Below are 16,367 nucleotides of genomic sequence, written 5' to 3'. Positions count from 1 at the left end.
TAAAGACAACACATGCTGCTACTGTTTCGATCTTAATACAAAATCAGAAATGAATATGAATACTAAAATTGAGCTCAAAAGATGTATAGAACCTGATCAGACTTCAAGGATGTGCTGGCTAGCCTGGCTCTATACTGTTGGCAAAGGCTTATCACTTGGAACCTAGGTTCAAGCAGGTTATGGACAAATATTCTTAAATTAACATTCAGATAATAGTGTGTAAAAAAGTGCAAGACATTACAATAAATGATGTTTCTAATTTTAATTCAAATGTCATGAATTTGCTTAAATTTGATAATATCAAAAATGTGTCTTTATTCAATTTATTTACATCAAAATAATGACATAATACATACAGAATAGAATATTTAAAATTGTCATGTGTCTAATGAATTATATATTTTTTTTACTTATCAGATCTTTTTGAATAAATTTTAAGTAAAGATAATTTTTAATAGGTTATTTAAAGAAATTAGTCTGGGAGATCTTATTTTATCCAATTGCTAACACATCAGTTGTAGTCCAATTTTATTCAGATCACATTTGACATTTAGAACATAAATCTTTATACTTGATATACATGTCTGGAAAAGTTGTAACATTAGTGTTTGACTGGAAAATAATCTCTCATGTCAGATTTATTTTATCAGTATCTATGGTGTAAAGAGCTGTAACATTTCAGTGGAGTACATTTCCCAAACATTTTAATTAATTTTCAAACAGATTATTGGCTCTGATGGAGAAACAATATATTTCTTAGAAAAAGTACTTTTAGAATGTACAATGTGCATGTAGATTATAATCTTAAATATACTATAGTTTTGACAGTGAATTGTCTTAATTTAGAACAATTAGAATTTTAGGACTTTGTGATTGATCTGAGTACTTCCAACAAGAAAATGGTACTAGGTATACTATAGTAATGGAGGGAAATAATTTAAGAACAAGGCTGTTAAATATGGCCTCATACAAGCCTCATGTAAGACAAGAGATTTATGGTGTAGACACTTATCAGAATAAGAAAAAGAAAGTAAAATTAATGAGAGAGATATTTTAGGACAGATGTTGACAGAAGTACCTCATAAGATATAAGTTGATATCTACAGTGATGTAGTGTGATTCTAACAGTTAAGTATAAATAAAACTAGTGCACATAAGTTTAAACAATATACATTATGCTCATTTATTTTCGCTATCAAGTTTTGGTGAATTAGTAATAATTTCAAGAGATTGACTATTTATTCAATGTCTTGAAATATATTACTAATTCATAATGATGATTGAAAAATGTTTAAGATAAGATAAATTTTAAAAAAGACTGCCCAATCTTAAAAAAAAAATGAACATTACCGAAACATTCCCAATGATATTTATAGACTTGACCCTGGATTATGTGGATTACCTTTGCATTCATTCATTCAGGGTGGATGATATGATAATGTTATTCTGTAAATTCAGTATTTCAAATACATTATATATATTGATGATAGACTATGATTATAACAGTATCTTTAAATGATCAGCATTAAGAATAATTAAATGGTAGGTAAATGAGGGTGAAATTTTTGAACAGATGATTAAATATAGATAGTAGTATCTAGAGAGATAATAAGGATTGGAATGTGATAATTGGGAGAAAAATCTACCTGCATTTATTGTATAGCACCATTCTCATGTGGGTGATATTCAATCTACCTTAACAAATGTTGTACCATAGTAAAACATATTCAGCTTTAACCTTCATACTGGATTGTTAAAATTATTTTGTAAAATGACACCTATTTTGTCCTTAACACTTACTGAAAATTGAAAAAAAAAATTAAATAAAAATCTGGGAAAAAAGTGATCCCTCGGAAGCATCGAAAATAGCAGAGTACATAATTGCAGACTCGGTTTGATTGAGTCTGTACATAAGTGATAATGACAAAGTGCAACATCCCTCACGCCCCTAGCACCGGCTTGGTCAATTACTCAATTTTCAACAGTTAAATGTGCTGTTATCAATGATCATGAAGGACCAGAAAAATATAACAACACTGAAGTGAAGTACGGGGCAATTTTTTACGTTGCCACACAGGACTTGGCAACTTGATTTTGTTTGTCAATTTTTGTTTGTAAACAAGGAATATTAACCATACAGGTTTATTTGTCAGATATTTTATCATACATTTTATTTGAGCCACGTCATGACAAAACCAACATAGTGGGTTTGTGACCAGCATGGATCCAGACCAGCCTGCACATCCGCGCAGTCTGATCAAGATCCATGCTGTTCGCTATCAGTTTCTCTACTTGTAATAGGGTTGGTAGGCGAACAGCATGGATCCTGATCAGACAGCACGGATGCGCAGGCTGGTCTGGATCCATGCTGGTCGCAAACCCATTATGTTGGTTTTGTCATGACACGGCTCATTTGATATTATAATTTTCCAGGTATAAAATGTCAATATGGAGTCAAAGAAAAGTGTCAGATTTATGGTTATCAATAGACTGACCACCTTTGCACTAACTGACTGCCACACTTTGATCTTGTTGTCTATTTGTGGATAATTAAAATATCTGCATTTGACTTGTGTTCTTTACAAAAAAATGAAAGCACAGAGATGGTGTGTGTGTGCTGTTACATCCTTGAATGCCAAAAACAGAAGATTGTCAGCCGAAAGTTATAAAATAACATATTGATTTGACATATATATATTGCTCTGTGAAATATTATGAAAGTATTATTAGGTTAAGGTTTCGTGGTCATATTTACATGAAGTATGTTGCAGCCTCTGTTATATAAATTGGTTCATAATGGAAGGACATGAGTACTGGTAATACCAAACAGAATCATGTTGATAGTATTTTAGTATCAAATGTGACCAAAAAAACCACCTAAGAAAGAATTATAAATAGATGTTGTTAGGTGTGGGATATGTGGGTCAAATTATCATATCGGGTATCTGTATATGGCAGAACAAAATATTATGAGCCGCGTCATGACAAAACCAACATAGTGGGTTTGCGACCAGCATGGATCCAGACCAGCCTGGGCATCCGCGCAGTCTGATCAGGATTCATGCTGTTCGTTATCAGTTTCTCTACTTGTAATAGGGTTGGTAAGCGAACAGCATGGATCCTGATCAGACTGCGCGGATGCGCAGGCTGGTCTGGATCCATGCTGGTCGCAAACCCATTATGTTGGTTTTGTCGTGACGCGGCTCATATTATTCATCATATAAATTATCATACTGAATCACTTAGAACATTCTAACAACATTTTGTTTTTCAAGAATTTACACTTTGAAACAGTTCACAATATTTTATACTTTTGTCAGGTTTCATTCACATTAATACTGGCTGTTGTCATAATAATATTAATATGATACATGATGTTTCCCTGCAGCAAACCCCTGGGAAGAGTCAACATCATGTCACATGGCAGTATTTAGTGATAATTTCATAAGAATTCTACCTTTAATTTCTACATTAACTCTGCAGGACTGGTGCAAAATAATAACATAAATGTGTCCTTACTCTGCCAGGAAAGTAACATGAAACTATTTACATAGAATTCCACTTGACATAACAACTATTAGTATGACAGAATCTGAGTAGCAAATAGTTTTCATTGCCCACTAAAAACTGTTTGGCTTCTTGAACTGTTGAAGACCAGTGCATAAAAATGTCAAGAAAATCTATTTTTATGATGGGTCATTTGTTGAAATGCTGATGTAACTTAGTACTGATAGATCGTGTTTCCTCTCAAATGACATGTATGAACAACCAGGAGTAATTTGAACCTAATTTTCACTGTTTGAAATGCTGTGATAAATCAGAATTATTAGCTTTATTGTTTTGTGTTGTTGTTTTGGTATTCACAAGAGAAAATTGCATCTTCTCTATCTTGTTTCTGTAAAGAGAATGATTTTAACTGATTTAACTATTTTAGTTTTACTTTTCAAAACAAAATAAGTGGAGCTATTTTAATGACACTCTGACTATTAGGATATGGCATCATGCATAATGGACAGATGATCCTATTTTTTTTTTTGTGATAATATTATGTTATGCCCTTTTTGATTTAAATGTTTTGCCCTGATGAAAATTTTTGAGGAAGTTATCAAGCAAGCTAACATAACATCGCTTGTTCTTCTCAGGTGCCCAATTGCACCTGAAATAATGCAGAGAGGGGCACCTGAGGTCTTTCTTTACCATTAAATCTGGAAAGTAGCCATAGGACCTTTGCAGCGTTGGTGCTTAAAAAAAGTAAAACCCAACCTCCAAATAAATTATTATATATCATTATAAAATAGAAGAACAGGGATTTGATTTCAAAAATCTTTAATTTACAAATATTCCCGAGAGCCACAATAATGTTATATGAAGCTGAAAATTTCAAGAACAATAATGTATCAAGCGTGTATATATTATTATATAATGCCAGTTACTTTTATCCTGCGACTGTCTTATCTAGTATATCAATAGTTGTCCATTATAGGATCAAGTTAGGTGAATATATATGCCATTTGCCAGCTTTCATTATTGCTAGCAGATGAGGAAAAACAAAATACAAGATAAAATACATTATAATGGTGCTATGAATAATTCCTTTTCTTACTTACGGGAAATTAGCATTATCAATAAACAAATTATATTAAATTGTGAAGAACACACCTTATACATTAAAGCCATTAGTGTTAATGATGGAATTATCTGTAAAAATATCATAATTATCATTAGTATATAGAAACTTGCTACTGCTATTGTAAAGTTTTATAAACTGAAACATTGTAATACTGTTATAATCGGACTGCGGGACTTGTTACAGTGTAGAGTAAAAGCGCTAGACCATATAATTGTTATGTGGATTAAAACTTGAGAGAGTGATGGTGAAACATAATAATCGTGACTGACCGAAAGTTGCTATGTGTTTAAGAAACATTGACATTATTCAGTTACAAGACAATGTTAACATGTATATATATATATGTTTTAATATGTAAAATTTGCGAAAAATCTTGAAGTTTGTAAAGATTTTTAGAACTGGAGATATTCATTGTTTGAACAAGGATTTTAGTTGGATTTAATAAATAAATGACTTTATTCAGCTAGGGTTTTTACTTTATTAAATTCAGTTTAGGTTCATTCAAGTCTGGAAAAAAGAAAATTATTTAGTTATTATTGGAAGAGAAAAATATCAAATAAATCATTGATAGAAGTGATCTGACATAAAAATGTGTCATTTTTAGTATTAGAAATTAAAATTTATTTTGCAGTTAGATATTACTTTAAGGAAAGAAAATGCAGAGTAAAATTTCAAATTAATTAAACAGACAACAGCCATTGCACAAATTTAAGGAAATAAAATACAAATAATAGATAGAAAATGTTATAAAATGATATAAAGTTTCTTTTAAAAAAAAAAATTGATGAAATTATTAAAGAATCATGTATGCTATTTAGAGAATGTTATATGATGTCTTTGAAGGAACATGGATTAATGGAAAATTAATAGAAGTTTATGGGAAAATTTTGGTGTAATTTATCAACTCAGTAAGAGCAGAAGTTTCAATGTTTCAGAAACTAAAGCATGCTATTGATTAATAAGAAACACTCTGCAGTTTCATATAGTCTATGGATATCTCAGTTCCAATGGACTTTTTCTCCATCTTTTTCATATTCATTTGGAAGAAATTATTTGTATAATTTTTTTTCATCTATCCATTTTCAAATACTGAATCACTTAAGAGTTTGTCAGTTGTAATTATAGAGATTTTTAATTGAATTTTATGCAGATTAAAGCTTGATTTGCTTCAAATGTCAAGCATTCTGAAAATCTTGTAAGAAGACTTAAAGACTGCTTTTCTTTTAAAAGATTTTCGGTTAATTTTATGAGGGGTTTGTCTGGAATTTTCATTTTGTGTGTCATGTAATTTGCAGTGTATAGAGTCAGAATTTCATCATGATTCAGACTTAAGGGTGCAGTAGTGTTCTGCACTTCAATCACGAGGAGGGTCGTTACCTATTATTGAATTGTAACTGATTAATGTACCTTATACCTGTTCTTAGATGAGAATGGAATAATGTGCACTAGAACTATTGACTAAGTTTATTGGAAATAAGATTTAAACAAAGGAATGATAAGATTATTCATTAATATTTAAAAGATAAAAAAACAACAAAAAAAACAAGTGTTTTTATTGGAATCAAAGTTTACTATTTATTTTCCTAGATGAAGTAAGAAGTATTTTAGTTTACAAGGATTTAAGTTTTAATTAAAATTAATGTTTTATTGGACTTTTTGTGAGAGAAAATAACAATTTAATTAATTGGAGATTTCTCTTTAGACTGTCAGTAGATTGAAGTAAGAAATTCAGCAGGATTTATAATAATTGAAAGAGTGGATTTTTATATGGATATATAATTGTATTAAACAGTTACACATTGTGAAAAATGGATGAATTTGACATAGATGCTGAGTATGAAAAGTACTGTAAGTATTTAAGGATTTTTTTACATGGATACTGTTAAAGACTTTTTTTAGTTTTGCATATAAGAAAATGTACAAATTTGATTAATTTAATTTGTTTCCCATGGTTTTAATTTTAAGAAAGTTTTGATTAAACCAGTTTAAAGATTTAGTCTAGAAAATTGAATTTATTCACTGTTGTAAAAGATAATTTTTAGAATGAGAAATGAATGTTTTAATGGGTTTAACAGTGTATGGCTGCATGCTGTAAAGGAAAGGAAGTAGTAGTAAGTCATGGTGGATGTTTAAGGGGTATGGTATTTATGCAAAACTGTTGTAAATTTCATTAGGTTTTGTATAAGATGCCGTAGTTTTGCACAGAATGTTCATGTTATGGTTTCAATTTTGCTTCTGGAACAGATTTTATCAAATTCAAAGACAAAAAATTGTATGTGATATGCCTTAGATAAAGTATATAATAAAGTGTGTAAATAGACAGAAAGGCTTGACGAAAACTTTTTTATGTTTTAAATGTTTTTAACATGTCACTTCAGTGTTCCTATTTAACAGATCAAACGCTCTTATATCCCATCAGACTCTGATATATCCCATCAGACTCTTTTATATCCCATCAGACTTTCTTTATAGTAGTTTACCTTCCGGATCATGTCAGTAAGCCAGGGCACACTGCAGTTAAGCTACTGCTTCATTCCTAAGCAGGCTGTCAAGCAGTTTACCAGTACTAGTTGCCTTCACTTTCCCAAGAAACTGATAACTTCTGCACATGCCAGAGCAGAGGTACAGTGTGATACATGCTGGCGCAAAGATAGATACAAGTAACTGTAGAAAGGATTTCATGATCAATCACTGCACTGTCTGGGGATTGAACTTGGATGGCCCAATTTAAAGTTCAATGCTTTACCTATTGAGCTAAACAGATGATTAATCCCATCACACTCACTTATATCTGTTCAGACTCTCTTATATCCCTTCAGACACTCTTATATCCCTTCAGACACTATTATATCCCTTCAGACTCTCATATTTCCCTTCAGACTCTCTTATATCCGTTCAGACTCTCTTATAACCCTTCAGACTCTCTTATATCCCTTCAGACTCTCATATATCCGTTCAGACTCTCTTATAACCCTTCAGACTCTCATATATCCCTTCAGACTCTCTTATTTCCCTTCAGACTCTCATATATCCTTCAGACTCTCATATATCCTTCAGACTCTCATATATCCGTTCAGACTCTCATATTCCCTTCAGACTCTCATATATCCGTTCAGACTCTCTTATATCCCTTCAGACTCTCATATATCCGTTTCAGACTCTCATATATCCCTTCAGACTCTCATATATCCCTTCAGACTCTCATATATCCCTTCAGACTCTCTTATTTCCCTTCAGACTCTCATATATCCCTTCAGACTCTCATATATCCCTTCAGACTCTCATATATCCCTTCAGACTCTCTTATTCCCTTCAGACTCTCATATATATATATCTCTTCAGACTCTCATATATCCCTTCAGACTCTCCTATATATCCCTTCAGACTCTCTTATTTCCCTTCAGACACTCTTATATATCCCTTCAGACTCTCATATATCCCTTCAGACTCTCATATATCCCATCAGACTCTCATATTCCCTTCAGACTCATATATCCCTTCAGACTCTCTTATATCCCTTCAGACTCTCATATATCTCTTCAGACTCTCATATATCCCTTTAGACTCTCATATATCCGTTCAGACTCTCTTATTTCCCTTCAGACTCTCATATATCCGTTCAGACTCTCTTATATCCCTTCAGACTCTCATATTTCCCATCAGACTCTCATATATCCCTTCAGACTCTCTTATATCCCTTGAGACTCTCCTATATCCCTTCAGACTCTCTTATTTCCCTTCAGACACTCATATATCCCTTCAGACACTCATATATCCCTTCAGACTCTTTTATAACCCTTCAGACTCTCTTATTTCCCTTCAGACACTCATATATCCCTTCAGACACTCATATATCCCTTCAGACTCTCATATATACCTTCAGACACTCATATATCCCTTCAGACTCTCATATATCCCTTCAGACTCTTTTATATCCCATTAATTTCTTATATCCAACCAGACTCTCTTATATTCCAACAAAATGTAATGTTTTAATTAATACTTTTTGATTCTTATATACTCTTTAAGTTGCAAAATTTCGAAATTTCTGCAACTAATAGAGAAAAGAAATTATTCTAATGGGAGTCTCTTTTCAATCAATAATCATTAATGTCTGCAAATTGAGCTGAAAATATTATAAATATTCCATTGCAACTTATTACATTTGATTTATGATCAAGCACAACAGGTTTATTGTGAGGATGTTATAAAATTTCATTGACAATCATTATGCTGGCAGGGAATGTTAAAGAGGAGTTCTTAATGATGACTGAGACAAAAATGTAACAGTTGTTTCAGATGATAGCAGAGTATGTGTTACAAAAGTTATATGAGATAGGATTTGATGTACAATATAATTGTGATGTATTGTACAACATGTTTATATACCAGAGGCAAAGTTTTGAGTGCTTAACAGAACAATTGCTTTGAGCAAAGCTATAAAATTAAAGCTGTAAAGATATTCTAGTTTAATTAGTATATAATCAAGATTGCCAGTTTTAATTATCTTCTCAGCACAAAAAAGTATATTTATGTTTTACCTAAGTATATTTATTTATTGTCATAAATACTGTTGTAGTAGAGACTTCCAGAATGAGATTCAGACTTATTTGACAGTCCCTTATAAAATTGTATATGCTGACGCAACAAGTGTGTCAAAGCTAAACATCAAAAGTGTTCCAAATCAAGTTTCAAATCAAGCTTCTGCTATGTTAATTTTAGTTCTTACATGAACAACTATGTCAGAATTCAAGGTCAATGCTGTATTAATGTTATTTAAAACGATTGCTAATAAATGATAAAGGTTTAGGTTTAAAAAATTTGAACAGATAGCTTCAGAATGTATTTCACTTGTGGAGAACAATTTGTGGTCTCATTTCCACACCATGCACATCCTTTTAATCAGAGTCTCCCTGAAATTCTTCTTTCCTCAAAAATATTTTGGTATCTATAGTTTAGGTGTTATATTTATATCCATAAATGCAATGGTTCCATCTTGAGACAATATTTGACAATGTGTAAGTCAGAAGAATAGGTGATACATCACTCTTATTAATGTTTTCTTATCTATATTTATAGCAAGGAGATATTACAGACATTGAGAAAATGTAAATGTTGCCTTGTATATCATTTCACAAAAATATATTCCATAGTAAATAGACTGGTAGTGCAATATGATAAATAACATCTGAGGATCATCAAAATTAATTAAAAATGGAGACCAGTCTCTGATTGAGTGTGTTTTCTTTTTTTGTTTATTTTTAAACCAGATTCAATTAAAGCCATTTTTTCTGTCTGAGAACTTTGGCATCTTACCTGCTGTTGAGGAAAATATTTCTTTACTAGATCTCAAGTTATGAAAGATTTTTCAGATTTATATGCAGAAATCAACATTTCTAATATGCATAAAGAACAAAAAATGTTTAAAGTGACATTTTACACTCCAAGATAATATAACAAGTAAAAAAACAACAACAACATTATGATTTGCCATAATTCCTTTCAATTTTATATTTTATTTTGCATGAATTATAAATAATTTGCATGGCCCAAGAAAATTTCTTTTCTATAAGTTCAGTTTATAAAAGGACAGTCTTTTTATCCTTGCCCGCACTGGTCACTCTGCAGTCAATAAATATTTTTAAATTTTCTCTAAAATGATAAAATCATTGTTCCTTCGAAATTGATATTTAAAATATTTATCATTGTAAGTGTTAAAGCAATATAACAAGTAGACCAGTCACCCTAGTTTTTTACCATGAATGTATATAGTACAGACACTTTTCTCTTAGATTGACGGGAGTCTAGATGATACTGAATATTATATAAAAGTAGTTAATTATTTTGCCTCACAGCAGTACAGCAAAATGATATTCTGTGAATGAAATTATTTCTTCTTGATGAGGAAATTGGTCGAGGCAATAGCACTGTCTGAATGAGGGATTGAAAATTACTGTCACACTGAGATATTGATTGTAGAAAAACTGTAAGGTCAGTACAGTATACTGGACCTTAAGTAAATCGTTAATAATTTTTGTTTACCTTAAATGTTTATATAGATTAAAAAGTCAGATATTTCTGTTCACATTGAATTATTTGCATACCTATCAAGGTTTGACACTACATGACCATCATTTATTTTCTAAAAAGCTAGTGGCAATGATAATTCAAATTGGTATATTACACTGGGTTTTATTTGTCCTTAAAATTTTTCTGAGATGGTTCATTTTAAATTTGACGCTGTCATTTTTGGTTTTATCTCATACAACAAAAATGTAAAGTATTTTATGAACTTATAATTGAGGCAGCCCATAATGCATTTGAGACAGTCACTATGATCCACAGACCACTGCCAGTGTCATCAATGTTTAACTAACCCTGTGTCACAGTCAAGGCAGGCTGACACATACTGTTAGTTGCTCATGAAGAAACTTTGATGTTGATGTCCCTTAAGCTCAACACAAAATTCAAAATCAAAGGACAAAGTCATGTGATAAATTCATTTATCACATACATACCCCTGCCTCTTTTGTGGACAAACATTATGCATAAAAGAGGCACTAAATGTTTACTATAAATGCGTCACAATAAATGTGAATCTTTTTTGCTGTGAACAGTTTCTATTATATTGGATATATGATAGATAAAATATTACATTTATGTAGCTTCATTACTAACTTTATTAAATTTGTTGACTGAAATAAAATATACATTCACTATGCTCACTATAGGCTTTCTTTTATAATATGATTTTATTCAACTTGGTCAATAAATTCAGAATCGAGCCTACACTCATTCAATATCCTCTATTTATTACATATAGTCACAAGTATAATTATACTGAATAAAATAACTTTATAACAAGTTTAGAATAAATGTTCATAATGATTTATAAGGCAAAGTCCCAGACTGGCATTGCAACTTACAGAAAGAATGGTTTTTGGGAATCAAAGTGTTATGATTGTTCAAGTTATGAATTTAGTTCTAAATTTGAAGATCAGTCTAAAAATAAGTCTTGCTATTTGTTTGATTTAAAAAAAAATCACTGTCAAGTAATAGGATATTGAAGACTGGTTTTCTTTTTAGCTCGACTATTCGATAAGAATAAGTAGAGCTATTGCAGTCACCCGAGCGTCGGCGTCGGCGTAACCACTTATGTTAAAGTTTTTGTAATAGTTCAAATATTTTCAAAGTCCATAGACATATGGCTTTGAAACTTTGCACACTTGTTCACCATCATGACCCCAACATGTAAACAGGAGAAGGTAACTCTATCAAGCATTTTGACAGAATTATGCCCCTTTTTCGACTTAGAATTTACGTTAAAGTTTTTGTAATAGTTCAAATATTTTCAAAGTCCATAGACATATGGCTTTGAAACTTTGCACACTTGTTCACCATCATGACCCCAACCTGTAAACAGGAGAAGGTAACTCTATCAAGCATTTTGACAGAATTATGCCCCTTTTTCGACTTAGAATTTACGTTAAAGTTTTTGTAATAGTTCAAATATTTTCAAAGTCCATTGACATATGGCTTTGAAACTTTGCACACTTGTTCACCATCATGACCCCAACCTGTAGACAAGAGGAGGTAACTCTATCAAGCATTTTGACAGAATTATGCCCCTTTTTCGACTTAGAATTTATGTTAAAGTTTTTGTAATAGTTCAAATATTTTCAAAGTCCATTGACATATGGCTTTGAAACTTTGCACACTTGTTCAACATCATGACCCCAACCTGTAAACAGGAGAAGGTAACTATATCAAGCATTTTGACAGAATTATGCCCCTTTTTCGACTTAGAATTTACGTTAAAGTTTTTGTAATAGTTCAAATATTTTCAAAGTCCATTGACATATGGCTTTGAAACTTTGCACACTTGTTCACCATCATGACCCCAACCTGTAAACAGGAGGAGGTAACTGTATCAAGCATTTTTTTTACTATCAAGCACTAAGAATAGTCGAGCGTTGCTGTCCTACCGACAGCTCTTGTTTATTATATTGTATTTTTTTATAACCTTTAATACAAGATTAAAAGTGTGTGAAGAATGCAGAGATGTTGAGTGTATAGATGTATGATACTGTTTATTAAATCTTGATACATGATAAGATTTTTCTCCTGGAAATCCACCTGCCTGTCTTATCCCTGCCTTCTGAATGTTAGAATAATTGTTTTACTTTTACAACTTGTTATAAAACAGGTATACAGAGTAGGACAAGGTACAACATATATAAAACACAACACACAAAAAATACCCAGATTGATTTGTCAATCTTACTGATTATATGATTATGTGGTAACCTAAAACCTGTTGAATTTATGTAATGGGTTTCCTTTCCTTTGAATCTGGAACAGTCCATTAGAACTTGAAGGGATTTTAATGTAGAAAATTTAAAAATTTGAGCTTCCAAGAATATAGAGCCAGGTCCGACTGGACGGTTGTGCTTGCTGACATGGCTCTATACAAGTGGTAAAGGCTATAGTCAGACCAAACAGAGTAAGAGATAGATAAAAGGGTTATTTAATTAGCATGCAGTTATGCTTCCAATAAGCAATTATAGCTCTAAAATTGTTCGTTTGATCTGAAGTTTCATATTAAATTTTTTTACGAATATTTCCGGTAAAAAATAATAAAAAGAGCAGCATAAGTGTTAAATCATTAAAATTGATATTTTACATTAACACTTAAAAAACCTTACTACAAAATATAATATCTTCTCCATTTTCTTCCATTTTAAAAAGATGGTTTATAAATATTTTAAATTTATAAAACAAGAAAAATGTCCTCTTAAAGTGAGTTGGCATAATTAGGGATTCAAGCACTGTTGCCAGCTAGAATGACAAGACATGTAATTAGTCTACAATCAGCCTGTGTGGGATGAAACCATGTTTTATGTTGACAGATTTTGCCTCATTATAATAAGATAAATGTAAGTAGTTTATGACTGATAATTATCAACATATTAATCTGTTTGTTATATCATTGCAGTGGCTTCAGAGCCTGGTGCTGGATTCGACTCCAAAGGTCTTGGCCTGCGGGCACAGAAGAAGTTACTCGGAAAAATGTCGAGCAAGAAAATTGCGAAGGTGTTTATTGATGATACTACGGCGAGAGTGCTGGATAATGCGTACCGAATCTTAAAAGATTACATGCCGGCTAAAAAGGATGCTGATAAAATCCTCAAGTATGTGATCAAAACAGTCGTCAAAATAGGTATTTTGTACCGCAACGATCAATTTAATGCAGATGAGTTAAAAATTGCGGAGTCTTTCAAACAAAAGTTTCATTCAGTGGCAATGACAGTGGTGAGTTTTTACACAGTTGACTTCACATATGATAAGAACTTTTTGGCCCATTCTGTAGAAGAATGCCGTGAACTATTGCAACAGTTAGTAAAACGCCATCTTCAGGACAAATCAAAATCACGAATTGATATTATATTTGAGACATTTAATGATCCAACTTTAATGGATATCATCTTCACAGTAGATGGGAAATATAAGGACAACATGGACAAAATAACAACAGACATGAGCACACTTATGGACGAGGGCAACCTGTGAACAGCAACGGAATTCTGAATACAAAAACAACAATACCAGTGAAACGGATTTTGTTAATGATTAAGAATATTGTTAAATAGACATAAAATTGGTTTTGTATCAAAGTAGAAGCTAAATTGGTGAATTACTAACTTATAGGGATTTTTCCCAAAGTGTTAACAAAAAGAGAATTGTTAAATATTTGAAAAATATTTTTCGTTCAAGTGAAATAAAATGCTAAGTAAGCTGTAATGAATAAGTCTGCTTAATAACTGAATTTTTGTGTTAGAAATGAAATTATGGTATCAGATCAGACAGTTTTTTCATTGGTAGCATAGAAGAGGAAAATATCTTTGAGGACAAGACGTAAAATGAATTTGCTCAAAATAAAAAAAACCTACATGGCCTTTATAGAAATTGGATACCTAAGCTGGTTTAGGGCTTATCATATTTTGGCTGTGACGTCAACATCATTATGTCATACTGTTGTAGTTTTTTCAACCTAGTATTTTTATACTTTTAAAAGATGATGAACTATTTTGAAGAATAAAATGTTTTAGTGTTTGTACAGGCCAAGAATTAAGAATAAACTAGTAAAGATGCATTAATTGACAAGTTGTAAGTTCTTTGGATGAGACTGATTTTAACGCATAGCTAAAGAAGCAGGGACACTAATTTTACATGAAATCAAGAACATTTTTGTACATTCTGTGCTTGACTTTTTTTATTCACTTTCATTTCTGTTTTGATATATTTAAAAATGAAAATGTGCTGCAATTATCACTTGCATTTAAATTACAAGTAATTGTGTCTGGTAATCAAGAGTAAATAACACAACTGGGACAGTTTGATCATATAATAGTCTGATTCCACAGCATATATTTGAAAGTTATCCAATAATTAACAGGTAACCTTGAGACTTTGATTGTTCGTTTATGTGCATAATTAAACAAACAACAATAGATCTGAAATATCCTGCAGGTGTTTCTATAACACAATGCATCTGTTTATTAAAATGTAAACATTGTTTTTTTATGTTTATATCCTTTGTACAGATCCTATAATTCTAGGTAATTGGATTCATCTAGAGCTTAAAGATCCAAACTGAAATTGAAGTCGTCTATTTTTTAATTTTCCTGTTTAAAGTTAGACTGATATAGAAATCAGTCATAGTTCATTGCATATGTTTATATGTTACTCACATAGAACTTTCAAATCAAAATGGCAGGATGTACGGAAGAACTGTTTATTAATCTGCTCTTAGATCTTTTATATTTATATTGTAAACAATGTGATCTGGTACAGTCTTCCTGTAATTTATTCTTTAATTAGATTATCTAAACATAATTATACATGGAATTATTGAATGACTTGCAACTGGTGAAATGTTTTTATTAAAATATATAAACATAGTTACTTATTTCAAGATGAAAAGTAAATCATCATTTTATTCCTGTTTGTTTGATTAACTGGTTCGTAAATCTTTTCGGAAGACCGCTTGATTGAAAAATGGAATACCAGTATGTGGATTGACCATACATAAAAGTGGAAGAAACTGCCTTTACATTATTTGTGAACTATGCATACATTCCTAGCAATATATATAAAGACTATGTATTTTAATGTGTTTATTACATTAATATCTTTATAAAACCATGTATATATTTATCAATGAATATACAAAATGTACAAGTAAATTTACATGATATGTGAAGTGTATTAGACACTTCATTTGTACAAATATTAAAGAAACTCCACTGAGGTCCAAAAGCCTAAAAAACAAAAAAATTTGAATTTCTTACATAGCTCAGCTGGGCGCTTAAAGGGATACTCAGGCAAAATAATGGCAAAAATATAAAAATGATTTTCTGTACTCAAATCACCCTAAAATGACATTTCTTAAAGTCCTAACATGAATTTCTGTATAAATTCTATATATCTTGGATTTGAAGTTTAAATATATCTATATATGTTGAACGAAATTTTGACGCGAACAGAATCACAGAATAGTTTAAAAACAAGTCATGCGATTTGAACAAACCCTGGAAGTTACAATAACAAATATTGTGGATATTGTATGATTGAAACAAGTCTAAGTAATTATTTGACATGTTCTTTAACGTTTACATAGTTATTGTGAAATCTTAACGCTCTAACCTGACCCACGTGGGTCAAGTTAGGAAACAAC

The 16,367-nt window shown here is 31.2% G+C and overlaps 1 protein-coding gene across 4 annotated transcripts in view; it reads left to right on the top strand.

The window, feature by feature from the left end:
- Positions 1-15,997, top strand: part of LOC132754649 (tumor necrosis factor alpha-induced protein 8-like) — a 39,756-nt gene extending 23,759 nt beyond the window's left edge. For 3 of the 4 annotated variants that reach the window (XM_060745315.1, XM_060745330.1, XM_060745323.1), the window contains one exon: positions 13,626-15,997. In XM_060745315.1, the coding sequence (XP_060601298.1) occupies positions 13,626-14,200 (575 nt within the window). In that variant the 3' untranslated portion in view covers positions 14,201-15,997. Of the gene's footprint in view, positions 1-5,460; positions 6,479-13,625 lie in introns of those variants that run through there. The other variant, XM_060745309.1, reaches the window with a different exon arrangement.
- Positions 15,998-16,367: the final 370 nt, after the last annotated feature.

This window comes from Ruditapes philippinarum, unplaced genomic scaffold (genome assembly GCF_026571515.1).
Source record: "Ruditapes philippinarum isolate M1 unplaced genomic scaffold, ASM2657151v2 ctg134_1_1_1_1, whole genome shotgun sequence".
NCBI lineage: Eukaryota > Metazoa > Mollusca > Bivalvia > Venerida > Veneridae > Ruditapes > Ruditapes philippinarum.
This window is presented reverse-complemented; position numbering and strand designations above follow the sequence as displayed.